The sequence below is a fragment of the Penicillium citrinum genome (assembly GCF_028827155.1).
Source record: "Penicillium citrinum strain IBT 23319 chromosome Unknown utg000009l:1.0-4274883.0:1.0-4276374.0, whole genome shotgun sequence".
In the NCBI taxonomy this organism is placed as follows: Eukaryota; Fungi; Ascomycota; class Eurotiomycetes; order Eurotiales; family Aspergillaceae; genus Penicillium; species Penicillium citrinum.
In genome coordinates, this window is record NW_026622694.1 from 401,454 (window position 1) to 427,211 (window position 25,758).

The following is a 25,758-nucleotide window of genomic DNA, read 5'->3' on the forward strand; positions in this document are numbered from 1 at the left end:
AACTATTCGGAACCATTTGGTTTCATGCTCCAACGCCAACGCCAACGCCAAATTATACAGTCTAGCTTTTATTGACTTCATTTAGCAAGCGACTGTTTTGTCTCGATTTGTTCATATCTCTCCGTTTCGACATGACTATCGATTTTACGTCTGCCCATTTTGCTTTGTTTTGCAATTTATCAATGATGGCTACGACAAAGATATGAATGCACGTCTGCATCTGTCTACATTTATTATTCTCCTACAATCCTCAATACTGTGTTTATCTCACAATTTCCATATTCGTCGTTCTACTTTCGATCAACACCTCGCTCAATCACTTACATTCTCGAAATCTGCATCCTTCAGCAGCATTTTTTTTATATTCTTGTCCTTTGACAGCTCATACGTTGAAAGCTTTCGTTTTACACATTCTTCATCAGCCAGCGTGATACGATACGACACGCACTCATGATTACAGCGTTCCATATTCCCAAAAGAAAAATCACCGTCACTATGACCGCTTCACGGTACGACAGAACCAAAAATCCCTGGCTGATTGTACATTTAATGATGTCCCGCTTTCATTTCTCATCGCTGACCGACTATGTTTTGGTCCGGCAACGTTTCACGACTTGATTGATTTATTTTATCCTGCTTTCTTTTGCTTTCTTCCTTGATACATTCTGTCTCATTGTCCTCCTTACTCGGTCTTTTGTTCGTTTGTTCTCTTTATCAGCTCTGGCCAAGATATTATGGATATCCCCAGTTTATCCTTTTCCTGGCCTAGCCTACCGTCTCCCTCCCCTCCCTCCCCGATTGGTAGGAAGGATTGCTTGATAGCTGGTATTACTTTTCGTTGTCGTTATTATTTGTACGATTAGGATTATATATAATGTCCAGCGCTAAACAACTTTTAACGTTATCAATTATCAGCATATATTTGATTACTGAGGAAAAGAGCAGTCATCTACTAGTATCAACCCACACACTCAATGTTGTATCATCACACGGTTTGACTGAGTGTACTCTATTTTCGCAAGAATACATACTATGATAATATTACGATCCCGCAGACTTGATAAGCGACCCAGCCACAGGTAAGATTTACTCCGCACAAGCTCAAACAAACCATCCAATTGGATCAATTGCCCATCAGGGATAAACTTCAAACACAAGCTAGACAAGCTCCAACACCGAAGCAACCTTGTAAATATAGAACTTTTAATCTGAAACCATCGCCCCACAGTTCTCAGATGCTCTTAAACCTGGAGGCTTAGACACCGTGCATTATATAGTATATCTCCGTTTCTTTTGATACCTACACGACCCATTCTGTACGGAGGTTGACACACATACCTCTGTATGGCAACCTCCATACAGAATATGTTAATATATTACGTAAAATATTTTGCATGCAGCTTTGGGCTTTTCTGCCTTGGGTGCAGCCGTTTTAATGAGGGCACAGAATCAGACTCATTGAGTATATTTTTGTTCGGGCTCAGTGCGTGTGCTCTTGTTTGTGAGAGTGTGAAAGTCTAAGGCCGACTTGGTTAAGGCAGGGGTTGTTACCAGTATGACTATCTGGAAGATAAAAAGGTGGTTGACTCGGTATGCTAACGGTGACTAGCTAAGAGAGTATAGGCCACCTGACCGTTGGACCCTTGACAGGGGTGGCCGCGAATTGTTTATATTAAGCTTAAAAACTTAACAGCGACAGTACATATTCAGTTGCAAGACGCTCAAAAATTCCAATGGCGCAGGGTTGCTTTTTCACATTCCGTTACTGTCAATAATGTACAGTTATGATTGGCGGACAACGTGGGATGTTATTCAAGGAGTTAGGGTTTTAAAAATGCGAAACTACAAATTCGAAGGGATGGGGTAAATAAAAAGGACGACCCTAGCACACCAATAGATGACATCTGGTTCAATTTTCCTTCTAGCACTTATTTTTCTCATCATTTAGTTATGTTTCATACGATAGGCCTTGTGGCCTACTTTTTTCTCTTCTTCCATTCTGTTCTGGCGGCCGTCCCTCAGACAACTGAGGCATGGACGACGATTTGGCAACCGCAAGAGCTCAATGAGGCCAATGCTTACGCTCGCGTTATTGCGCTAGAACACGCTGGAGACCAGAATGGCAAGTTATTAGCGACGTGGGAACATTGGTATACCACGGGTCCAGGATCGACAACCGTGGCAGATTATCCAGCCGAGATTATTATTCGTGAAAGTGACGACGGAGGGCAGTCTTGGTCAACTTTGGCAACTATCAATGAAACCAATGGAGTTTCATATAGTGCATTCTGGCAACCAGCTCTCTTCGAGTTTCCTCGTCCTCTTGGGAATTATCCAGAGGGCACTTTGCTCTTAGTGGGAAATCTCGTCCCAGCGGATATCTCCTCAACCAATTTCTTCGCTTGGAGATCCCAGGATCATGGTGAGACCTGGGAGCCTGTAGGAGTCTGGCAACAGGGCAGTACTGGAAAAGGAATTTGGGAGCCATTCCTGTTCTTGGACAACCAGGGCCGACTAGTGGCACTTTTCTCTGACGAACGAGACCATGAGAATCACTCACAGATGGTCGTTCACGTCGTCTCCGAAGATGGCGGTGACACCTGGAGTAATGTCGTTCGAGATATTGCTAGTCCCAACAAAGATGATCGTCCCGGTATGGCCACTGTTGCGAGAATGGACAATGGCGAATACATTATGAGCTATGAATTCTGCGGGTTCCCCAATTGCCCAACACGCGTGAAGACCTCCTCAGATGGTGTTAGCTGGGATGAAACCAATCTAGGTGTTCAGGTTTCCACATCCGATAGTCTCTATGCGGGAGCAAGCCCCTATATCATCTGGGACGATTCAGAAAAGCAACTCGTGTTGGCTACTCGCGAAATCTGGTACAATGAAGCTGCCAATCAGATTGCCCCAGAGGAACGCCATGCAGTCTTCACAAACAAGGATCACGGCAACGGCGAATGGTTCTGGTCTCCATCCCCATGGCGTGTCAGCGAAGTTACGGCGAATTGCTCTTCAGCAAATTATAGTCCTAACTTGTTGCCAATCATGGACGGAATCGTACTATACACGGCTCCAACATCCTTAGACACTGCACGTCCTTGTGCGGAAGCAACCGGCGAAGCACCAATCGGCGTCCTGCCCTATAAGTCAGATTTCAGAGCCAACGGCGATGCAGGATGGCTTGACCTGGAGGGAGAATGGTCCGTGATGGGCGATCAATACCGCTTCACCTCTGACAACGGCGGCAATGCCACCACTTTGACAGGGTCCTCCGGATGGCGGGATTATACTGTCGAGGCCGATATCAGACTCTCTGCCTTCCAATCCAAAGCTGGTCTCGCTGCACGAGTAACTGCTTCTTCGGCTGCGCCCGGAGAGTGGAAGGGATACTCAGCAGTCATTGATTCTATCACTGGAGAGGTAACTCTGCTTGAGCATGGTGACAGTGTCCATGTATTACATTCGAAGCGTCCTCTTCTAGGAATTTGGGAGGGCGCAACGTACCACCTGACTCTTTCTGTGAATTCGAATGACATCAAAGTTAACTTAGCCGACCATTCTCGACAATTCACGACTGAATTTACCGTTCAGAGTGATACTTTCGGGCAAGGAATGGCGGGGTTAGTTGGAAGCGATGGAAGTAGTTCCTTCAAAGACGTTCGGATCTTTTAATTTAATGTATTGGGTTGGGGATGGAGTTAATGCAAAATGTACGTTGAGTGTTGGATAGTCAAGTTCCGATAATTTATGTGATAATCCCTAATCTGCTCAACGCGCTCAGAGACGTACTCACGATCTACCTAGTGATTTCCGAGCCTTAAAAAGGAAAGGAAAAGGTCTAAATCTTGTATAGGCGATCCGGTAAGTAGATCATTCCCTCTCATGAAATACTATCGACCTATCACATTAGGAGTTTTTTCCTAGTAGATATTCGGGACTGAAAATAGGTGGCTTATAGGGTACATAACGGCCCAACATCAGATGCCCCTGGATTCTCACTCATTCTCATCTCATACTGCAACTATCACCTGTCAAGGGATGAAGCATGACCTTGACCTTTCTAATCATTCCTTGAAGCCAGACTAGTCCTCATCTTTTCCAATATATCCTCGTTTCGAACGAGCAGCTCTTTCTATCTACCTTTCATACTCTAAACTACAAGCAATACTAGCCATGCTGGCTTCAACTTCTCTATCTGCGGCCCCTGCCCTAGAATTCAAGTTCGTACCGTGAAGATAAGAATTTCAAAGCCGAAGGAAAACCTCACCCTAAACAGTCGCTCACAGACTGTGGTCTACCATAGAGATCACAAACGATGGTGGATCACAGTGGCTTTCCACGGCAAATTCTTTTTTTATGATCATACAGAGACAGAAAAAATCAGATCAAAACGCGAACGACGAATTGAATCCCAAAAATTTCATCACAACAATTGATTTCCAATCGCAAAATCTTCTAAGTGATACAGTAACTGAACTAATTCATAACCCAGAAGATGAAAATGACTTGACGAATTTGAAAGACCTACATTTATATACTCGAGAAGATCCAAAAAGGGTCATCTATCCGTCAATATTCCAATTTCCGTTTCTTCGAGCTGTCAATCTTGCAGTGTTGATTCAAGGATATGAGATCTCTGATGGGGTTTTCACGTTATGTTATACGACAGGAATTGGAGAATCTCCAACAATTCAAAAACGTGGCAGGCATACTCCAACCAGCGGGCGTTGCAACGTTTCCCAATTCCTACACAACCAACCCCTCAAATAATCCACAGATAGTTATCTATGGTATTCTATTAGAGTACTACAATTGTGGCACTTTACAACAAATCTTCAACAAAAACAACAAATCAAGCAATACAACTGGATAAAATGGCCCATTCAAATCGAAAATCCTCCAAATACTATTCACAAGGAACGATAAACCCACATGGATATAGGATATAAGTCCTTCAAATATTGTACTAGATAATGATGGTAATGCGATTCTCATTGATATTAGCGGGATGGGTGAAATGACATATGAATGGCGGGCCCCTGAGATACAGGATGAAAAAGATCCTTTTGATCTACCCCTTCAAACTCGTCGATTGAACAACATTTGGGCTTACGGTACGCTTTTAAAGAAACTTGCATCGCAAGTCGAAAACGGCGACCCTTTTGCAGAGACTATCAAATTGGTTGCGGATCATCTGACTCGAGACGTTCAAACTCGGTGGAGTCTATCTGAACCACTGTCTCATTTGAATGGTATATTGTAATCTTTATTACTGTTAATATGTCACCCGCAGTCTATTAGATTTAATTTACTGTTATTGTGCCATTTAATACTGTACACTATGCTATACTATAGAGCCGACAGAGAGAGGTATTGATGTTTCTCCCAGATAGGAACGAAAGAATATAAAGTGATATGAACAATACGATAGAGGTAAAGGTATATAATAAAGAGATAACTGGAAAGTAGGACGCGATGCAATGCAATGCACTGCACTGCACTGCAACGATGCATGAATGTCAATCCACATACAAATGATCTCTCGACAGTCCACCCATCCGCTTTAGCCTAACACTCATCTCAGGTATATCTCTATCCAAAGCAGACTAAACCACCTACTCTCCAGATTTATCCCTCACCCTACCAAGAAGCTTCTTCAACTGTGCCGTGGAGTCACCCGCAGGAACATCCGACTGTTCACCCTTCGCTTCTAGAGCAGAGGGTTCAGGCTCGGGTATAGAAGCAGATGAAAAAGGATGCGAACCACGTCTTCCCTGTTGATCAATTCCCTGGTCCAGGTTCTCTTTCGAATTCCTCTGTTCTTCCTGCGCCGTTTGCTCCTTTTGCTGTTGAATCTGGTTTCGAAGCATGCTCACCGCAGCACCGAAGGCTGTTGATGGCCCGCTTCTGGGCACCGGACTGGAGTTCCAGCCAACTTGGAGATTCAGAGTCTTGTCTTTGACGAATTTCATCACTTCGTCTTTGCCTTCTACACGGCGCGTGAGGTAGACCTTTGGAGTGGTGGCAGCATCAGGACCAGCGCCAGCGCTGGGGGAAATGGTGTTTGCTTTGATGCGCTCTAGTTCCTTGCCATATGCTGTTTCATAGATGTCGAAGTCTGCGGCTCCGGGTGACTCACTGACAATGACAGGTTCGTCACTCATTGGTAGACCAATGTCTTCTGTACTTTCTGGCTCGGCGAATATCGAGATTGGATCGCTGGTTTTGAGGTCTTGCGGTGATGTCCCAGTATAAGTTGACGGGCCAATCGAAAGATACGGCCAGTCCTCCTCCAAGGGGTCTCGAGCGTGTCCTCTGGTTCCTTCAATGCTACGCTTTGTAGTTGCCGAGCTCGCTCGGGACAGAGGAATCTTTGGAGATTGTGATCGAGATGTCGGTCTCTCGTCGACATTCCCTGATTGCGCACTTCGCACAGAGGCAGAGTCTTGCCGTTCCGGCTCGAAGACGCCGCTGGGAAGACGGCTACCAGCAGGGCTATAATCTGGGCGGGAGGAAATACTAGCTGAATCGCTGGTGTCAGGTCTAAAACCGAAGTCATCTCGGCGAAGTCCAGACATGGGACGTCTATTGAAGAGCTTGCGGACGCCTGCGCCCAATGCATGACTACTGTGATTATGGCCAAGGCCAATTTCAGGGAAGTCTTCACTCTCGTCCATCTCCATGGGTGGTGCAACAAACCGGGCTTCGCCACCTAGAATGCTTTGCATCGCCGGGGCTGCTCCCGCTCCCGATCCTGATCCTCCTTTGACAGGGTCGACGAGACGTTTGAAGTTCTTCACGGCTTTCATCTGCTTGAATTAGCGACGGTCTTTGTAGCAGAGTCGATTCAGCGGGTAATCAGCACTCACAACTGTCATCAAGCGACCAAAGTTTCCTGTAATCGCCATGTTCATCTCCTCTTCTGTCGGAGGTTCGATCAACTGTGCCGTGTTCTCCTCCTCAGAGAGAAGAGGATTTGTCCCATTCACTGTCACCCAAGGGTGTGTCTGCATTGATCAGTAAATACAGTCCAACATCTCTCTGCGTGGATGTCCACTTACCCGCAGCTCTCGCATCGTGATCCGTTTTTCAGGATCTTTCTCCAAAAGTCGAGTCATCAGATCCTTGAACTGGTCATCTTGTTCATCCTCGCATACCACCGGGTCACATCGAATACTCTCATACAGCTCGAAGATACTTTGTTTCTCGAATGGTAGGCAGCCATATCGAAGACAGTACAAAGTAACTCCCATAGACCAAATGTCAGCCGCCTTGCCCGAAACGTCGCCGTGTTTCACCACGCAAAGCTCTGGAGGTAAAAAGGCAGGCGACCCGGCTGATTTAGCCGTAAACATGTCCGAATCCTTTGCAAACATTTCCGACACACCAAAGTCGACTACTTTCAGTACATCGTCATTAGTTACCAAGCAGTTATCCGGCTTAATGTCTCGATGCACAATGCCTTGCTTATGCAGATATTCAATACCCAACATCAAATCACGAAACCAACACCGACAATGTTCATCATCATATGGATCAGCTCGTTCTTCCAGGCCCACCTTCATGACGACGCCTTTTTTACACATCTCCATGACCATATACAGCGAGTCCTCGGTCGGATCGTCCAGTACCTCGATCAGTGAAACCAGATTGTTATGATTCAACTTTTTCATGATAGCGATTTCCTCCTTGATGAGATAGAGCGGATTTTTGGCATTTTCGTTATCGTCCTCTGATGGATGACGATGAAGCGGCGAGTTGAATCCGGTTCCTGGTCGACGGGGTCCTCGAGGTCGTCGCAGAAGATGCGATTGGGCTCGTTTTCGCAATCTGGACTTGGAAAACTCTTTCACGGCCTATGCTTCTGTCAGTGTTGGTGTTTCAATCACGGGGCCGGTATATATAAATTAAAAAAAGAGAGAGGGAGAGAGAAAGAAAGAGAAATCTCACATATTCATTGCCAAACTGGTCGGCAGCGAGATGAACAGCCCCGAAAGACCCTCGGCCAATCTCTTGCCTAATAATATACTGGTTGATCCGATGTTCGGCCGTACCATCGTCCTGACTCGTAGTATATTCAGAGCGGGCGTCCAGTGTTTCCTAGCCCGCATATGGTCAGTCTAATTTTTATGACGAACGGCAGGAGAATGCTGCTACCTTCACCGGACGCCGTGCTCGAGGATTTCTCCGTCGATGTCTTTGAGGAGTATCGAAGGAATCCGATGACCTAATTCAGAGGTAACCGCATGTGTCAGCTATATCCAATGGTTTTTCGTCGGACATTTGCACAGGAAGAAAGTCTTACGCGGCAAGAGGAGGCCGCGACAGGCCAGCACTTTCAAGAGAGTCGATCGAGGTGTGCTTGGAGAAATCGGAAGGAGACTCGACTGCGTCGTCCATTGAGCGGAAATCCCAAGAAATGGCCTTCTTCGGATGTCTGCTGAGAATGTTGTTGGATTGGTGTGGGGTAGAGGGGGGAAGAAAAGAGGAGCGGGGGAAAGAAGATCACCGCACCGCGCAGGCTGTCAGCCTTACGAGAATAGCTAGTAGCTGCTCTCTCCTGCAAGGCCGATCCAACTGCACACCACCTGTCAGAGCAAATCTCCGTTAGGCTTCTAAACGGTTGGTTTGATTTAACCCTCGCCTCTGAGTATATTCCGAATGTTTCCTAGTCTGCCTGTAGATAGAATGATTCTGAATTTCCCTTTTAGGCTCGAAGTTGATAGTACTTATCGTTTATCCTCACCGCCTCCCCGTCCGCCTTTCAGTGGGCTTGGCTGAGTTGCTCCTGAATCAACAACAGACGACCTTGTCTGTTCCTCTAAATTTCCCTTACCACTAAACTACCACTATGCCCGTTTATTCATTCTACATATTTGACCGCCATGGTGCGTGATTCACCCGTGACTGATTTTCACTACATCCCAACAAGACCTGCTGACCCAATCCAGCGGAATGCATTTACAAACGGCGCTGGCTGCCTCGCCCTACCTCCATTGCGGGCAAATCCTCGCGCGCCACAGACCCTCAAGCGGGTCCGACGGGACTCGGACAGACTGTGAAGGCCGGGGATGATGATGCAAAACTGGTATTTGGTACAGTATTTTCATTGCGGAATATGGTTCGCAAATTGGGGGGTGAAGAGGACAAGTACGACTCCGCACTGTCAGCAGACTGAACATGGCTGACTTGTTCTAGTTTTGTGTCCTACTCGACTAGCCAATATAAGCTTCACTACTATGAGACGCCAACCAATATTAAATTCGTCATGTTGACGGACTTGAAGAGTCCCAGCATGCGAATTGCTCTGCAGCAAATCTATATCAACTTATTCGTGGAATATGGTATGTCCATGGTCGCATTACTATTTGCGTTGCTTTTTTCTTTCATTTTTTGACTCGGCTTCCTAACATATGGCTCTGTATACAGTTGTGAAGAACCCCCCTATCTCCTACCGAGCACCCCGGCGGTGTAGGCGTCAACAATGAGCTTTTCGAAGAGTCGTTGGAACAATTCGTGGTATGTTATCTTTCTAGTATTGGCCCGCCCCTGGTTGTTGACTTGTTTCTGATTTGATATCAGACTAGAGTTCTTGCGTGATATGAAACAAAAATCGCCGAACGAGGACTGGATCTACAATTCCCACTATGTCCATCAGATCGACCATAGCAGAGCCCACACCTGGTCGAATCGACACTACACCGTCACTCCGCGACTTTTGGTGCACGGCTCTACCGGCCCTAATGACCCCGGACTCTTGATTTACCGCCATTTCAGCCGAGCGCCACTCACTGGAGCCGTCCGCCCACGTGGTGGGAGCGTTCGATAAGCCGGGAGACCGATTCGGTAGCCTGCAGATTCGCATGGTATAGCATCGAATATATGAACAAGAACCAGACTTGGCAAGGAGTCACAAAAGGGTTAAAGTGGAAAGTAGTGGTTAATGGTTTGACGTGGTCCATAACATCTATGCTCGATGTAGATTAGATCGTTCAGGACCAAGGTTGACGGCCCGTTCGGGGCCCCAACAAGCTGCAGTATCAACCCAAGGTCTGTCGATCTGCTAAACTGTGGTGTTGAGATTAAAAAATGGAGTGAAGCCGGATCTCTATACTCCGACAGTACTATAGACAACAATGTTATCCTCGTCATTCGTACTGACCTCGTAATGATAATCCTTCATTGCCTGTTCGGTGTGCATCACACGTTATACGCAGAACGTACAGGATCGAAGTGAGCATGACCAATCACGCCGATCGGCCTAAATCTGAAGATAAGATGGGTTTATGCAGTTGGCTGAGCTCGGGGAGATGTTTGCTTTTTTTCGGCTGCACAGTCATGTACAAAAGGTTCGGTTGGAAATGCATATCGGACCGAGTCTGCTTACTCCGTACATGTGTTGTCTCTGTCAGCTGTCTATCAGGTTTTTTAGGTATGGTTTCTATGTGGTGGAGTACAAGGCTTCAAGTTATCAGACTATTCAGTGTCGCAGTCAGCATGTCGTTCACCTGCCTAATTGGGAAGATGTGTATATCAGCCATTCCATATACGTCTTGGATGGGCAATCTCAGCTATGCAATTCAAGGCCATATTTGATCCATGGATAAAACAATCAGCCACTGTTAATCTTTAATACTTGTCAGCCACTTACTCTGTATACACTCTAATTCAGCCCCAACCTGAAGCCATCCTCAGCCTCATAGCCTCAAAGTACACTGCCTTCTGAATAAGCCTACGTAGCTACATATGTGTACCCTTTACTATCCACGTATGAAACACAATGTAAATTTTATTCGTTGATCAGGTACTATACATACTGTACTCGTATAATAACCATACTACCGAGGGAATCTTACCCTTCAACCCTTAAACATCCACTTCAGCTCCTGCACCAACACCAACTGTACTATGTACCATGTATTCCTTCACTGCACATCTGACGTGTCCGAAATAACATGCATAGCAAACTCCCCACTTGAAAACTTGACATAGAGCTATTATTGCCAATTAGCACGGTCCAGCTTGGAGCTCAGCTCCGACAGCTTATCTCGAGTTCAGACAGCTTGGTAGGAGCATACAGTGTGCATTTACTGTAGAGCAGGGTAGATACTGTGGTAGGATCTGCTGAATTGTCCATCTCCACCATGAATACAATTGACCTACTATGTTCCGTACTCTGTGATGTATATGCAGAAAGTGTACTTGTACAGTGAAGATCGACAAGCCTACGATTGCTCTTGATACTGCTAGTACTCCAGTATAAACCTACCACTAGTCTAGCATGGTGATTCAATTCAAGCCAAATGTATTGTCCATTTCCACCCTTACTATCCGCAGCACGCCTCACGCCTCTCACATCCATCCGATGCAACCATAAACAGCGGTCAACTTGATTCAATGGGAAGCTTTTGTTGATCTGCCGCCTGCGCGTGTCACCCGCGCTTGTGGGGCAGGAGGGGTAGTGCATATGCAGTAGATTTTCAAGCTTGAGGTTCATGTGAATCATGTGAAGTAGTAGAGGCAAGTTTATGCCAGTGGTAGTGGTAGTGATGGTATTAAGAATCTGAATATTTGTAAATATTACACAGTATTTATCTGCACTTGTGTTCGTTTTTTGATACATACTGTAGTATAATAGTACGACGTTCATTGGAGTTGCTGAAGAAATATACGAAGTTCACCGACAAACCCTCATTGGACCGATGAAAATGCCTCGTAGTAAATTTGATCCATTTTGTTTTTTTTGTTTTTTTTTTTTTTGTACTTTCTTGCTGCGCACAATTCCATTATATGATATTATTATATTATTATACCATTATTATTATACAGTAACCCTCATTCCAAGTTATTATTTCTAACAGTTTCTATATTCTTAGTATAGTACTATAGAGTACTGTACTGTACAATGTACACATTCCTTTTTCACTCGGCTACATACATAAGACCGACCGGGGAAGCCACACGGAATAAGTAGGGGCTGTGTTTACTATCCATTATTACTAGGAATAGTAATCGATGAGCTGATAGATGATTAAACTCTCGCTACAGTTCACAATCCGGGGTAGTCACGTCAAATACTACATTCATACGAAGCCAAGGAAGTATGAGTATGTCCCGTACGGAGCAGAGCGGGTCAGAATCAGCCACTTTGCTGAACAATCACTAGTACTGTACATAGTAGTATTGAATACTAAATAATAATAATATGCTAACTAACATTTATTGACTAAATAACAGCACTACTGTAAAATCTACTAAACGGATTAGATTGGGTATTGCCGCGCACTTAGTTCACTTGTTCTTGTTCCCACCGAGTATACCCGTAGAAGGTGCATTAGCCCGTCTAGCATCATTCCCCTAGTCTCTTCCTCCCAACACAAAATAAAAGACGGTGAACTACTACGAATCATCTCCATGATCCAAAAAAAAATCCAAAAAGGGGGGGGGAGCACTCGAGCTTACTCGTGTGAAAGTGATAGGCTATTGTTTAATCGCTCGTGTTAAAAGGTGAGAGGTCTGAACATGTCGTTTCCTCCATACAGCTGTCCCATCTGTCCGATGTTGACTCTCCCGATGACTCGGACCTTGGCATTATCCGAAAGAACGGGACGTCATCTGTAAAGCTACTCCGTTTAAACCCTATGGTAGTGTACATACTGCCTACAGGAGGTAGCTCGGATGACCCCATCGCACAAAGACCCCACGTCGGACTCCAGGACCGCCCAATGGGATGTGATATGCATGATTGAGTCAGTCCGATCGTCGGTGGGAGTGGTGGGAGTGAGATGGTGCAAAGAGAGTAGTGTAATGTGATTCGGTATACAATGAATACTGTAGAACGAGAAGGCATGTATTATACAGTTGAGGCAAGTAATTATGTTCTACATAGTACTTGCTACATCATTTGTATAGCAGCACTCGTCAAAGCAGTTACCTAGGATACTATACTGATTAGTAGTAAGTCCATAGTTAGCCCTACTAACCAGTACATAGTACTGCTAATATCAATCTACTGTAGTACTAGTAGCCCGGTAACTCCTCCGTAGAGCTGCAGAGATAATCTCAGTGGATAAGCGGACAGTTCCGTGCAGCGGAACTTTCAAGCACCAACAGTACGAAATGCTAATTTAGTTACTCCATATTGACTAACTCAGTTACTGTGTACAGTAAGTGAAAGTGGAAGAGGGGCATTTTGCCCCTCCTCCTCTTACTTACTCCGTACGTACTCCAGACACATGGAATGCCCCTCCGTAGATTACTGAACAAAGTAATGAGGCACGGTTGAGCGGGGCCCGCGGACACGCACTGTCCCACGGGGAGAATCTCGGGAGATGTGAATCCAGTTACTATGTAAAAGTATCTTCCGTTTACTCTTCCACCGAGGTACGTGAGCTAGTCAGTTACTGTTTATGTCCAAGTACACTAAATACCCCTCAGGCGCCACAAGCCAACGTGGTGTCTTTGCGGGGCGTGTCGAATCATAAAGCAAGCTAGCACAGCCTCAGTGGCGGGCTCAAGTGTATTCTGCTTAGCAGAGCATGAGATATGATGAGGATAGCAACGACGTCAGAGAATACAGTATACATGAGTTACTCAATAATCATGAATATGTACACTACAGTGATACTGATACTGTTAAGTAGATGGAACTGATCCCAGAACGTCATTGATCGTCCTGTAATTTCGGGCAAATTGCTTGATCTTTTGAAGACGGAAGAGGGAAGATCCAGCGCCGGTTCCAGGGATCCTCCGATTAAATCTCTCATGGTCCACTGTATGTACTGTGGCCTGATGTATTCAGCAATATATCAAGATCGGGAGTTATCGAGAGAATAATAGAATAATGTAGAATATCAGTATTTCTAATAATCATAAGTGTATAATATAATAAAATATAATGTATATATATTGATATTTATTCATTTGTAATTAAGTATACGTACAGAATGCTACCAATACCGTACCGTAATATACTGAAATCCACTGTAACTTTGTAATTTTCGTACGCACCACATTTTTTGCAATCGCACGGCAGTTCCTGCTTTTCTGAATAATCCCCCCGTAAGATTCCCCCGTCACTGCAGCGTAAGGTATTTTCTCCAGGCCCCCCCCACCCCTTCGACATCGCCAATTTTACCCTTCTCTTTTCTCTCTTTTCTCTCTGCCTCTGCCTCTTCTGTCTTTTTCCTCCTTACTCGTTTTTCGTTTTCTCTTCTTTTTATTTTACCCCGTTGTCCCTATTTAAATTGTCCATACCCCAAAGCAAGATCACCTTTTCACCTCCCATGCTCATCCACCAAGTGTTGCTTATTCCACAATCAACTTTCCCCTGCACCTCCGCTGCAAGTCACTTTCGTCACCTGCGCGAAAGTCACCTTGTTGCCTGAGGCCATCAGCCCACCACTTTTTTTTTCCCTTTTCCCTCATCCGCCACTGAACTCGACTTTCTCCTCTCAATCGAGTCTTGCATTATCCTCAGCTTCTGCATTTTACTTGCAGTTCGAAAGCGTTTAGCTTCGTGCGAGCTTTGCTCGTCTGCCCTTCCATCTGAGAATCCACGGGGAATCTTAAAACCGTGTGATTCTTACCAGCCCTCCCCACTTTCTTCCCTCTCCAAATCTACCGCACATGACTCCGCTTTCTCCTTCACCTGCCCCGTCCGCACTCTCCTCCGCCGCAAACTCTCAACATTCGCATGACCATCGGGATGGAGACCCTTCGGTAACACGAGCCTTCGCGGGCATGAATCTGTCCGCGCCGAATGGGGAGGCTCATCCTCCTCCGGCCTCCCCAGTTCCCCAACGTCCAAAAATGGCCAATATGGCCACCCCGAATTTCACGCATGTTCACCAGTACCACAGGGAAATCTACCCCGACAAAAGAACATGATATCCACCGTGATCACTCCGACAGTAGCTTGGAAAGTGTCCAAGCAAACAACAGCTCGCATCCTCACCAGACAAACGGCAAAGAGAAGCCGTCTTCCACTAAAGAGAAATCTACCTCGAAACCATCCTCGCGAGCAAACTCCCGACCTCCATCACGAACTCCCTCCCGACAGGCTTCCCTAAAGAGCGAGCCCATCGAAGGAACCACTAAGAAGAAGACAAACGGCCATAAAGATGGGAAAGATGGCGTCCCCCCCACACAAGCGCTTCGAGGTTCTTACCGAGAACGCCGGAAACCACTCGCATAACCTGCGCAGTGCGAGGCGGCAGGAAAAACTGACCGACCTACTACGAGATATGCTGGGTGGTGGTAGGAAAAAGGGCGATGATCAGGTTGATGAGACGCAGCTCTCTCTCATGTCGACCTGGATCGATCAGTTTAAGAATGAGCGTGATAAGCTCGCCCTTGACAAAAAGGGAGGACCCAACGCCACAGCATCCTTGGTGGATAAATATGGCAAATGCCAGGAGATCGTTGGTCGTGGTGCCTTTGGTATCGTAAGGATCTCTCACAAGGTCGACCCCGCAGACTCCAAATGTGAGCAGCTGTACGCCGTCAAGGAATTCCGACGCAGACCTCAAGAAACCGCCAAAAAGTATCAGAAACGACTGACCTCAGAATTCTGTATCTCCTCTTCCCTTCGCCACCCCAATGTTATCCATACTTTGGACCTTCTCCAGGACGCCAAGGGCGATTACTGTGAAGTCATGGAATATTGCGCTGGTGGTGATCTCTACACACTAGTTTTAGCCGCTGGCAAACTAGAAGTCGCTGAAGCAGACTGCTTCTTCAAACAATTAATGCGGGGTGTGGAATACATGCACGAAATGGGAGTCGCACATCGCGACCTCAAACCAGAAAACCTACTCCTAACCACCCACGGTGCTCTTAAAATCACCGACTTCGGCAACGGTGAATGCTTCCGCATGGCATGGGAAAAAGAAGCTCACATGACTGCGGGCCTGTGTGGGTCTGCCCCTTACATTGCACCAGAGGAGTATACGGAGAAAGAATTCGACCCTCGTGCCGTTGACCTGTGGGCCACGGGTGTGATCTACATGGCGATGCGAACAGGTCGGCATCTGTGGCGCGTCGCCCAGAAAGACGAAGATGAGTTTTACCAGCGATATCTGCAAGGTCGTAAACATGAAGATGGTTATGCACCTATTGAGACACTGCATCGGGTAAGCAAGGGCCTTGGCGTGGCACTAGCGCCAGCATCAGCATCAGTCATGAAAACTAATGAGATCCAGGCGCGTTGTCGCAATGTGATCTACTCGATCTTAGATCCCAATCCCTCCCGCCGTATCAATGCCTCACAAGTCCTCAAATCAGAATGGGTACGACAGATCAAATTGTGCAAGGCCGGTGAGGAGGGATTTTAAGAAAGCCGATATCAATGTCACTATTCCCAACCTCTTTCAAAATTCACTGATACTCAGCACGGCATTGGGTTGGGGGAATTCTGTATTGAATCAAGTTCTCTCCGTCGGCGGTCTCTTCTCTGTTATTGTTAATTTTCCCTTTTCCAAATCCCATAGACCCCCAAGAGGGCAGGGCGGCGCATCTCTCATCATTCGTGTTTTCTTTTTTTTCCTCTCCATACCTTTTCTACTTCTACATTTGTGTCAATCCTTTGGATACAAGCGAGGCTGTTTTACCTCTTGTTTTTTTCGCGCGAGTTCTGTTCGGCGCCATTGTTATTGCCTGTTTAGCTTGGACGTTCTATGTGTCACGTCAATGCAACGAGAGTCATGATTTTGCCTTTCGCTGCTCTATTCCATTCATTTGCACAAGCACCAGCACAAACTGATCTACAGCGCAGCGCGAAGCGATATCGGCGTTTTGTACCATATGAGCGCGGCGGGAGGGCGTAGGGTTGGATTACTTTGCATTCGCATTTTTTTATTACTCACTCTTTTGAACAGGGATATATGTACATAGGTAACGACTAACGAAACGCAAATCGATTGTATGAGGATGAACTGACTAGTGTAGTGTATGTGAGAAGAACTTTTCTCGCCAGGATGAACTCACACTGGAGCTCGGACTCAAAACTCAGACTCGGTTTCTACTTAGTGCTGGAACTAGAGCTGGAGCTGGAGCTCAATCAGGACTGACAATGAACGGGCGCATGTTTACCTTACACTATGACATCAATTAAGCCCCCACGACAGACTAGTTTAACCGGATTATCCGCTATCAATCATATCGATGCAAGATGATGTAGCTGTAGCTGGATTAGGAAGTTTGAGTACTACCCAGTAGTTACTTGATTGAGTATATCCTCAAGCCCGGATATAATGGGGATATAGTACTGGATTGAGTAGGTCAGCCAGCACGGTGGGTGATGGGGTATACCCGATGACCGATTCGACATATCAACTTGATCCTGATACCGAAGCTTTTCTAGTAAGTACTATCGATTTTCTAGGGAGTGAGTGAGTCTAAATGGATATTGAGGTAGTACAGTACTCACTACTATTTATCACTGATATAACATTGATGCAATGTTCAGAATGTAAATATCGTATATTCGTAGGGCTGGGGGAAGAAACGGACAAATTAAGGCGAAACTTCGGAATTGGAGGTAATTTAATTCAATCTTGACTTGACTATATCAGTCTTTCCTACTGTGTACTTGGTAATTTACCACTGCAGAAAATTTCGGTGGAGTTGGAGGATTTAGTTTCGGTGTTAAGTCTTCTACAGTGGTTAGGCTTTTGCATACAGTACGGAGTACTACACTAGTGTGTCTAGTACTATCATAGTAGGATAGTATTGATGAAATATTTTGGCTTTTCGAATGAGTAATTATTAGTCGTGATTTGTATAGTCCGGTTTGGATTGAGTATGAATAGTATTTTTAGTTATGCAATGGTGAGTATTAGCGCTTGAGCTGAAGAGTCATACTTTAGTCAAGCACCATGAATAAAATTTACTCATTTATTCCTACATGATTGTTGATATCTATAGTCCTATACCTAGGTGATGTAGTTTGTGTACTAGCTATTCTATACTACACTTCCGCCCACCTCTACCATCCGACATAATTCATCATAGCTCAGCATAGCTCAGCAAACACTCAGCCCATAACTCCAACGAAAATCCATCCTGGTACTCCGTAGCACGTACCCTACAGAAACACGCCAACCATTAGACTCACCGCATCGGCATGGACTATCGCCTTGGCACATACCATCAACAGTCTTTAGGCATCTACATTCCACCCTTATCACATAGTACATAGTACAGCGTGAGATACATACATTCTACTGGACACATGGTCTGCCCTATACCTTCCTTACCTTATCCTGCTGCAATACTACCAACACATTTCCACCAATTCATTCAATCACACCACAAATACCGGAGTACCGTAGCACTACTATGTAATTACAATTACTTTTCTTTTTTTTTCTCGGTGCTATGTGGTTGCTAGGTTCCGATCCGCCCGGGTCGGTTCTGCAGTCTTCCGATCCCGGGTCTAGCCTGTAGTTCTCCATACACTAACCATAACTCACTAACATATTGAGTTATGGAGTACAGGATGTACCTTCTGTGCAAACTAATTACTACATAATTATTGGGTAAGTCTGAACTGGGGCTGGATGCCTAGAGGGTGGTTCTTGGGTCTAGAAAAAATGTTCATATTGTAACCCATTGCTACCTAGTGTCATGGAATTACTGTATTTATTCGTTACGATTTCATTACACATACTGTTTTTCCTCTACCTTTGATTTTTTCTTCTTCTTCTTTTCCCTTCGGTTTCTCCTTTTCATCTCTCGTCGTATCCACTATAGCTAGTCTCTCCACTTAGACCGCAAACTCAGAAATGAGTTTTCTCTCAACTATGTGCTGTCAATGTGACACTGGCAGATTCCGAGTCTCAGCCCTAGAGTGACGTAGCCGCATCCGGAGATCCTTAGTCATCGGCACAGCCACAGTCAGCCTTAGCCTTGGCGGGCGTTAGGGCGTCCGTCTGGCTCATTCTGCCCTGTCCTGCCCAGTCCAGCTGCGCTGGCTTGTTCTGTCCTATCCAGCACTGCGTTCCGTTGCGTTGCTTTGCTTTGCTTCGACTGTCGATTCTACGACACAGTTGACATTATCCTCACGCCCACCTGAATATCATACTCGATCGACCCGACCGATCGAAAATCCGCCAGAATGTCGTGGGCTGGTCAGTGATCATTCCCCCGCTTGCTGCCTGACTTTGATCAATGGCGCGGTCACCAACTCCGGAACCATACTGATGACGATGCACTTATAGGCTTTAAGAAAAATGTTAACCGCGCTACGACGCAGGTTATGATGAAAACTGGTGGGTTCTGGAATGTTACCCCGCAACATAAATGATTGTGCTGATCGATATTGATAGGTCATGTTGAGAGGACGAATGATCGCGATTATGAGATTGAAGAGCGGTATGTATATGCGCAGCTCTGAGTTCAGTAAAACAAGAAGAAGCTCATTGCTTATACAGACGATACCGGACTATGGAGGCTGCGGCCAATCGATTGCAGAAGGAAGCGAAAGGGTATCTGGATTCGCTGCGAGGTAGATCTTTCTGACAGGCGGAACGATGGCACAAGCTAACTATTCACAGCCATGACGGCATCACAGATGCGCATTGCAGAGACAATTGATGCCTTTTACGGCGATGCGGGCACTAAGGATGGCGTGAGCCGAAGCTACAAGCAAGCCGTGGAAGACCTGGACGCCGAAACAATTAAAGCCTTGGATGGTCCATACCGGTGAGCACTTATTCCAATCCTTCAAATACAGTTCAAGAGAAAGACAACTAACAGTTACGGGAATAGTACAACTGTTTTGGACCCCATCTCTCGGTTCTGCGCCTACTTCCCGGACGTAAATGAATGCATTAAAAAGCGCAATCACAAGCTCCTCGATTACGACGCAATGCGCGCAAAAGTTAAGCGTCTCGTCGAAAAACCAGACAAAGATGCCTCGAAATTACCCCGTACCGAACGTGAAGCCGAACTAGCCAAACAAGCCTACGAGCAACTCAATGAACAACTCTTCAATGAACTCCCCCAACTTATCGATCTGCGTGTGCCGTACCTGGATCCTAGCTTTGAAGCTCTTGTAAAGATTCAGTTGCGGTTCTGCGCGGAGGCGTACTCGCGTATGGCGCAGGTGCAGCAGTATCTTGATGCTGAAACGAGAGATCAGTATGCACGGGGTGATTTGGATAATCGGGTTGAGGAGGTTTTGCAAGAGATTCGGGATTTGAGTATTGCTGGGACGGTTTAAGCGTGTGTGCATTGTGGCATTGTCTTTTTTTTTTAATTTTCTGTTTAATTTTCTTTTCTTTCTCTTTTTTTCTGCGCAAGATTACATGACTACATGAGCTATGTTATGCTCTTTTCTCATTCAGCTTGTATACGATCGGGTCTGCTAAGGAGTTCATTCATATGGGTATCAATCAACTATCGTACACTCGACCCAAGAGAGTCATATAATACTTAATACAACCAGTAACTAGTATTCACCCTCCAAAAACATTAACCATCCTTCAACTTGAACCAGTGAAGAGGAGTTCTTCCTGCAAAACTCCAACAATAAACCCAGCCGCATTTTTAACAGCATCCATCTCCCTCTCATTCATCTCCGTCAAAACATAATCCGCAACCGCATTTTTTCCCCGACTCTCAGGTCTCCCAATTCCAACACCAACTCTTAAAATCGACAAATCGCGATTCATCTTGCCACCCTTTGATCCATTCCCAGGCTTAGCTGGATATAACCCCTTCCCTCTCAAACTCTCACAAATACTGATTAACCCCCGATGACCCCGTAAACTCGACGCCTCAGGTCCGCCCCTTTTCACTCGGACTTTACCCAGTGGTGCTTCAAGCTCATCGTGTAGAATGACCAGCGTAGCCGGCATCCCATCTCCCCCTCCACCACCACCACCGTCGCCGCCGCCGGAGTTAACGGTACCACCTAATGGCAATGCTACACCAGAAGAAGATATCCACTGCGAAGTATTTCCCGCAGGACTATCGACTTTATCAAACCACCTCTGCAATTGACGGACAAGTTTCGGTCCTGATTCGTTCATGTATGAGGGGCTGTACCATGTTGTGTAGGTTGGAGCGGGTAGGGAAGATGGTAAAATAGGAGATAATGCGTCGAGGAGAACGTGGCCTGCGCTATGACGGGTGAAACGATAAGGTTTTTGATTACCGATTGAGGCTATGAAGAGGAGACGGCGTGGAGAAGTTGACATTGCGACAAGTTTATTGTCGTCTGTATGGGGGTGGGAGGTGGTGACTGGATTGTGGTGCAGAGATTGCGCTGAGGGAGGGTGTTGTGTCTTTGCAGGTATGGTTGTAGTTGTAGTTGTAGTCGCAGTCATAAGTGGGATTCAATAATACCGTAAAGAATGAATGTAGAATGCAATAATGAGAATGAAACGTATATTCTAGAATATTTCACCAAAATCAAAAGGATACAAGTATGTATGCAATGCAATGCGGGAGTGTGTGGCTCAGGAACGGGAGATCGCCTCGTGACGCGCGAGTCGGAGGTGCCGTCGGGCTTTTCCTTTTTGGGTCGGGGACCCCGCGCTGTCGGGTCGTGATTAGTCATCTACAGAACAACATCCAAGTAGCCGGATATCTACATAGTACATTAACGGTGTACAGTAGGGTATAGCTAATGATATAGACAAACAATGGAAGAAAGTTGACAGGTATACTGTCATTTTCATCAAGAGGGATTGCATGATGTGAATTCGGGATTTGATATTCCCGAGGGACTGGTAGGCCCGAGATGAAGGACATGGCTAGTCCCGGGCTTCTGGATACGCTTATACACGTGTAATTACTATGTTACCATGTCTACATTTTACTACACAGTCTACAATACTGTATAGTATAGTATGTCTCAACTCCTATCATTTATCTACATGATATACAAGACTACAAGGCGATATAGCTTATTCTATCACTCTTGCTCTCTTACTATTACTGATCAAGTATAAGTACTCCTTTCCTACTGTATACAGATCATATGCCAACTCCACATCCAAGGGTTCGGGCCCCTCCTGAAGCCATGTCAACCTGCTCCACCCCGGTTCTCCCACCCTGCCGGGTTATATGACCATCTATCCTGATTGTCGGGTCTTTCTGTAAATAGTATATATATAGTATTATTTTATATCATTAGCTATACACACAGAAACATACACACTCACATATATATATGTATATATTCATATATATCTATAGATAGATAGTATATTGTACAAATACTGACATAGTATAATATCAGTCCCACTTCGCCCGTCAAAAAACTTTCCTCGCGCTCGGTTGCTTCATCTCACCCGAGCTGATCGGCTCCCTTTTTCTCCTCATTTCTCCTTCTCCTCAATTGACCCTCTTTCCCCTGTCCACCCTGTTTCTATCCACTTTACAAAAGCCCTAAATCCGCTGTAAATCGCCGCGTGTCATTGATGAATACCCGGTCTTGCACCTCTGCCCATGTGTGTGTCTATGGAGCATGAGTATCATTTAATCTTGTTTTGTCCCACCCACAGTGATCCATTTCAGCACCCCTCGTCTGCTTTTTCGATATAATTTTCTCTCGCTCTCTTTCTCTCTCTCTCTCTCTCTCTCTCTTTTATTTCAACTCTCTCGCTACTACTTTTTATTATTTCTATACACTCGCGTCATGTCATGGAAGACACATATATTCAACCAGCGGACCCCCGCGACAGCTCTGAATCAGAGGAGAGTTCAGATGGTGAAGCATCAATGTGAGATTTGCCAGTCGCATACCAATTTATTCTATTCTATTCTTTTTTCTTTTTGCTTTCAAAAAATGAACAGAGAAGAGAAAGAACAGGAAATAAGTTAACTATATATATATAGAAAATCCACCCGTTCCTGCTCCTCCTATAACCTCGAACCAATCCTCGAAAATGGCCGCCGATATTGCGACGAAATCTACTTCATGCCAAACGACGAAGCAGAATTAACCCGTCTGAACATCCTCCACCAAATATACCTAATCCTCCTCGACGGAAATCTCACCACAATCCCCCCTAAACCCAAAATCCTCCCCGCGCATCTTAGACGTCGGAACGGGACCCGGCGACTGGGCCATCGAAATGAGCGCCGAATACCCCAATGCCAAAATAATCGCCTCGGATATCGGGGTTTTCGATTCCGGACTGGGCCATTTATCTCTTCCAAATGTTGACTTTCAACTCGCTGACGCCCAGTCGGAATGGACGTATCATCAGGCTTTTGATCTTGTTCATATTCGTGGGTTATCGGGTGCTTTTCGTGATTGGGAATCTATATATAAACAGGCTTTTACGCATCTTAGACCGGGTGGTTATATTGAGGTTGCGGATGCAGATCCTGCTGCTGATACGATTACTTCAATTGATGAAACATATTCTGAATCTATCAATTCAACCGGGGAGAATACTCCAAACGATCCAACCACCACTACAACCAATGCTAAATCCGAAAATTCAACACCCACAACACTTCAAAAATACGCCTCGGCCCTCCAAACTGCCGCGAATGAAGCGGGATACCCACGAGACCTCGCACATTTAAATACAGCCGCGCTCTCCGCAGCTGGATTCGTCGATATCCGCGTTCTAGAACGAACTGTTCCAATCGGACTATGGCCGGAAGACATCCACGAGAAAACACTCGGTAAAATGACTCTAATCGCACTATTAGAAGGACTTGAAGCGTACGCTCTACGCCCGCTCACGGCATCGGGAAAATGGAGCGTTGACGAGGCGCGTGCGCTTTGTGAGATGGTTCAGGAGGAGGTTCTTCAGGCGAAGGGTCTTCGGTGTACGGTTCGAGTTGTTACGGGGAGAAAACCTGTTTCGTTCGCGCAGAAGAGGAAGGATGTTCTTGCGCGGGCTAGGGCTAGGGTCAAGCTGTTCAAGGGGGATGATGGTGAGGATGTTGAGTGGGATTTTGAGAAAAGTGGGCGTGATTGTGAGGGTCAGGCTGGTAGGGGGCAGGGTATTGAGATTGAGATTGATCGTGATCAAGATGAAGATGAAGCTGAAGGGGGAGGAGAGAAGGGAAAGGGAAAATATCATGCTTGATGGCGTTGGGTTAATTTGTATTTTTCTGCATGCAGCTGGGATTGCCTGGTTGTCGAGCGTTTGATATGGCTTGGAGTAGCTTGATATCCTTTTGATTTATGCACATACCATATACTATAAATACCAATTGATCACGAACCCCTAAAAGGTACTTTACTAATAAGTATTTACTTTATGCTGGAGTACCTCTGCTATAAACATAGTCTTGTTCACTATCTTTTGAGGTATTCACTAATATGTAGATCCCATAATACAAAGCTTTTGATACTCCCAACCCCATGCACCGAAACCAAGATTAAACTACAGCTGGAACTTAGTCCTTGTCTTCTCCATCTGTCCCTTCCACTCCCACTCTTGTCCACTAGCCCGTTGAATTCCCTTATCAACACGGCGCAACTTCAACGTAAACCGCGGTCCCAATTCCTGCAATCCCGTCCGAATCCCCTCTGCACCCTCCAATTCTTTCCCATCCGCACCAACAACCGCCTTCTCTGTTTCCCGCTTTTCACGGAAAACATACCGGTGTCGTCGAACAAAAATGTAATCACGTTGATTATGCAGCGTGACAACTTGCCGTCCCTCGAATTCTGGTTGCGGAGGGAACAATTTCTTGAAGAGATGCGCCGTCAACATACCCAATGGCGTGCGGAAATTGTTCAAAATCAGTTCGGGCCAGTGGTCTGTCGCCCGTCCATGACCAGGTAACCTCTTGCCATCAATCCAATTGCTGATGCTAAAATGGAACGTCGGGCCCTGGGGAAGATGCACCATCGTCAATCCGCATGGTTTCTTCTGGTCCTCGTTCAGAACCAGGAGGGCGGTAAAGTTACGGTTGGAGGCGAACTTGGCGATCTCGCGAATGGAAAATTTATGTGCATGTCGGTGTGCTGTACGTCGGACATAAACACTTTGAGGGAAGAGGTCGGTGAGAATCTCGGCTTGGTCGTGCAGTGTTGAGTTCAGACCGGTTGTAATGAGCACCTTGGTTGGCTTTTCGGATTCGGAGGAGAATAGCGAAGGGAATTTCTCTGCCAAAGCTTCAGGAGCGAGACTCAGATTTGTACTGCGAGTAGATTGTGAGGGACTGGTCGCTCGTTCGGTTGCTGTTGGGAGTGAAGACTTCTTTCGTCCGCGGCCGGAATCTTCATCGTCTTTCTCTTCATCTGAGTCTTCCTCGTCGCTAGACGCAATCATACTATCGATAGACTCATTATCGGAATCCTCCGCCTCCTCACTATCATCCTCGCCTTCTTCCAAAGGTCGATTCAGCTCGTCCTCTTCTTCCTTTTTCGCACGCTTAATGCGCTCGACATCCACACTCAATCCAAGACCAGTCTCCTCAGTATCATTATCGGCTTCATCCCAAACTCGCTTTCGATCCAATGTGAGCGGAATATTTTGACGAAGACGTTCGGCTTTCAATTTCGGGTTCTTGGCTTCTTCCTTCTTAAAAGCATGTCGTCTCTTGTGATTCTCAGCTATCTTCTCACGCTTGCGCTTGATGTGTTGGAACTTGCGCCGCATTTTATTGGCGATTTTTTGTTCCCCCGCACCTGGCGGAGGTCTTCCTTGGCCTTTAAGTCCCATTTTGAGAAGGTATAAATCAAAAGGTCAACTTTTTTCTGCAAGGTCAAAGTTGAAGCGGTGCTTCGGCGAGAAATAAATTATCACGGATTAACTATTTCTCCGCGGC

The 25,758-nt window shown here is 45.8% G+C and overlaps 8 protein-coding genes across 8 annotated transcripts; 5 read left to right on the top strand and 3 right to left on the bottom strand.

The window, feature by feature from the left end:
- Positions 1–1,950: 1,950 nt before the first annotated feature.
- On the top strand, positions 1,951–3,678 carry N7469_009639 (sialidase family protein; the record flags this gene model as incomplete). Its single annotated transcript, XM_056648544.1, has 1 exon — positions 1,951–3,678. One exon carries the CDS (start codon positions 1,951–1,953, stop codon positions 3,676–3,678), a length of 1,728 nt encoding a protein of 575 aa, XP_056495675.1.
- A 1,943-nt stretch (positions 3,679–5,621) lies between these two features.
- N7469_009640 (serine/threonine-protein kinase) lies at positions 5,622–8,406 on the bottom strand (the record flags this gene model as incomplete). Its single annotated transcript, XM_056648545.1, has 6 exons — positions 5,622–6,815; positions 6,876–7,013; positions 7,068–7,862; positions 7,957–8,106; positions 8,164–8,233; positions 8,312–8,406. 6 exons carry the CDS (start codon positions 8,404–8,406, stop codon positions 5,622–5,624), a joined length of 2,442 nt encoding a protein of 813 aa, XP_056495676.1.
- Positions 8,407–8,857: 451 nt separating this feature from the next.
- On the top strand, positions 8,858–9,835 carry N7469_009641 (TRAPP subunit BET5; the record flags this gene model as incomplete). The annotated part of the gene is made up of 4 exons (XM_056648546.1): positions 8,858–8,894; positions 8,958–9,156; positions 9,205–9,350; positions 9,594–9,835. The coding sequence occupies 4 exons, from the start codon at positions 8,858–8,860 to the stop codon at positions 9,833–9,835; spliced, it is 624 nt and encodes a 207-aa protein (XP_056495677.1).
- A 4,799-nt stretch (positions 9,836–14,634) lies between these two features.
- On the top strand, positions 14,635–16,340 carry N7469_009642 (serine/threonine protein kinase SAT4; the record flags this gene model as incomplete). Its single annotated transcript, XM_056648547.1, has 3 exons — positions 14,635–14,858; positions 14,920–15,167; positions 15,250–16,340. 3 exons carry the CDS (start codon positions 14,635–14,637, stop codon positions 16,338–16,340), a joined length of 1,563 nt encoding a protein of 520 aa, XP_056495678.1.
- A 2,783-nt stretch (positions 16,341–19,123) lies between these two features.
- On the top strand, positions 19,124–20,230 carry N7469_009643 (amphiphysin-like protein RVS161; the record flags this gene model as incomplete). Its single annotated transcript, XM_056648548.1, has 6 exons — positions 19,124–19,136; positions 19,227–19,277; positions 19,335–19,380; positions 19,440–19,513; positions 19,563–19,710; positions 19,777–20,230. 6 exons carry the CDS (start codon positions 19,124–19,126, stop codon positions 20,228–20,230), a joined length of 786 nt encoding a protein of 261 aa, XP_056495679.1.
- A 262-nt stretch (positions 20,231–20,492) lies between these two features.
- Positions 20,493–21,209, bottom strand: N7469_009644 (aminoacyl-tRNA hydrolase; the record flags this gene model as incomplete). The annotated part of the gene is made up of 1 exon (XM_056648549.1): positions 20,493–21,209. The coding sequence occupies one exon, from the start codon at positions 21,207–21,209 to the stop codon at positions 20,493–20,495; it is 717 nt and encodes a 238-aa protein (XP_056495680.1).
- A 1,884-nt stretch (positions 21,210–23,093) lies between these two features.
- N7469_009645 (uncharacterized protein) lies at positions 23,094–24,065 on the top strand (the record flags this gene model as incomplete). The annotated part of the gene is made up of 1 exon (XM_056648550.1): positions 23,094–24,065. The coding sequence occupies one exon, from the start codon at positions 23,094–23,096 to the stop codon at positions 24,063–24,065; it is 972 nt and encodes a 323-aa protein (XP_056495681.1).
- A 300-nt stretch (positions 24,066–24,365) lies between these two features.
- On the bottom strand, positions 24,366–25,652 carry N7469_009646 (rRNA-binding ribosome biosynthesis protein RPF1; the record flags this gene model as incomplete). Its single annotated transcript, XM_056648551.1, has 1 exon — positions 24,366–25,652. The coding sequence occupies one exon, from the start codon at positions 25,650–25,652 to the stop codon at positions 24,366–24,368; it is 1,287 nt and encodes a 428-aa protein (XP_056495682.1).
- Between the last annotated feature and the right edge of the window lie 106 nt (positions 25,653–25,758).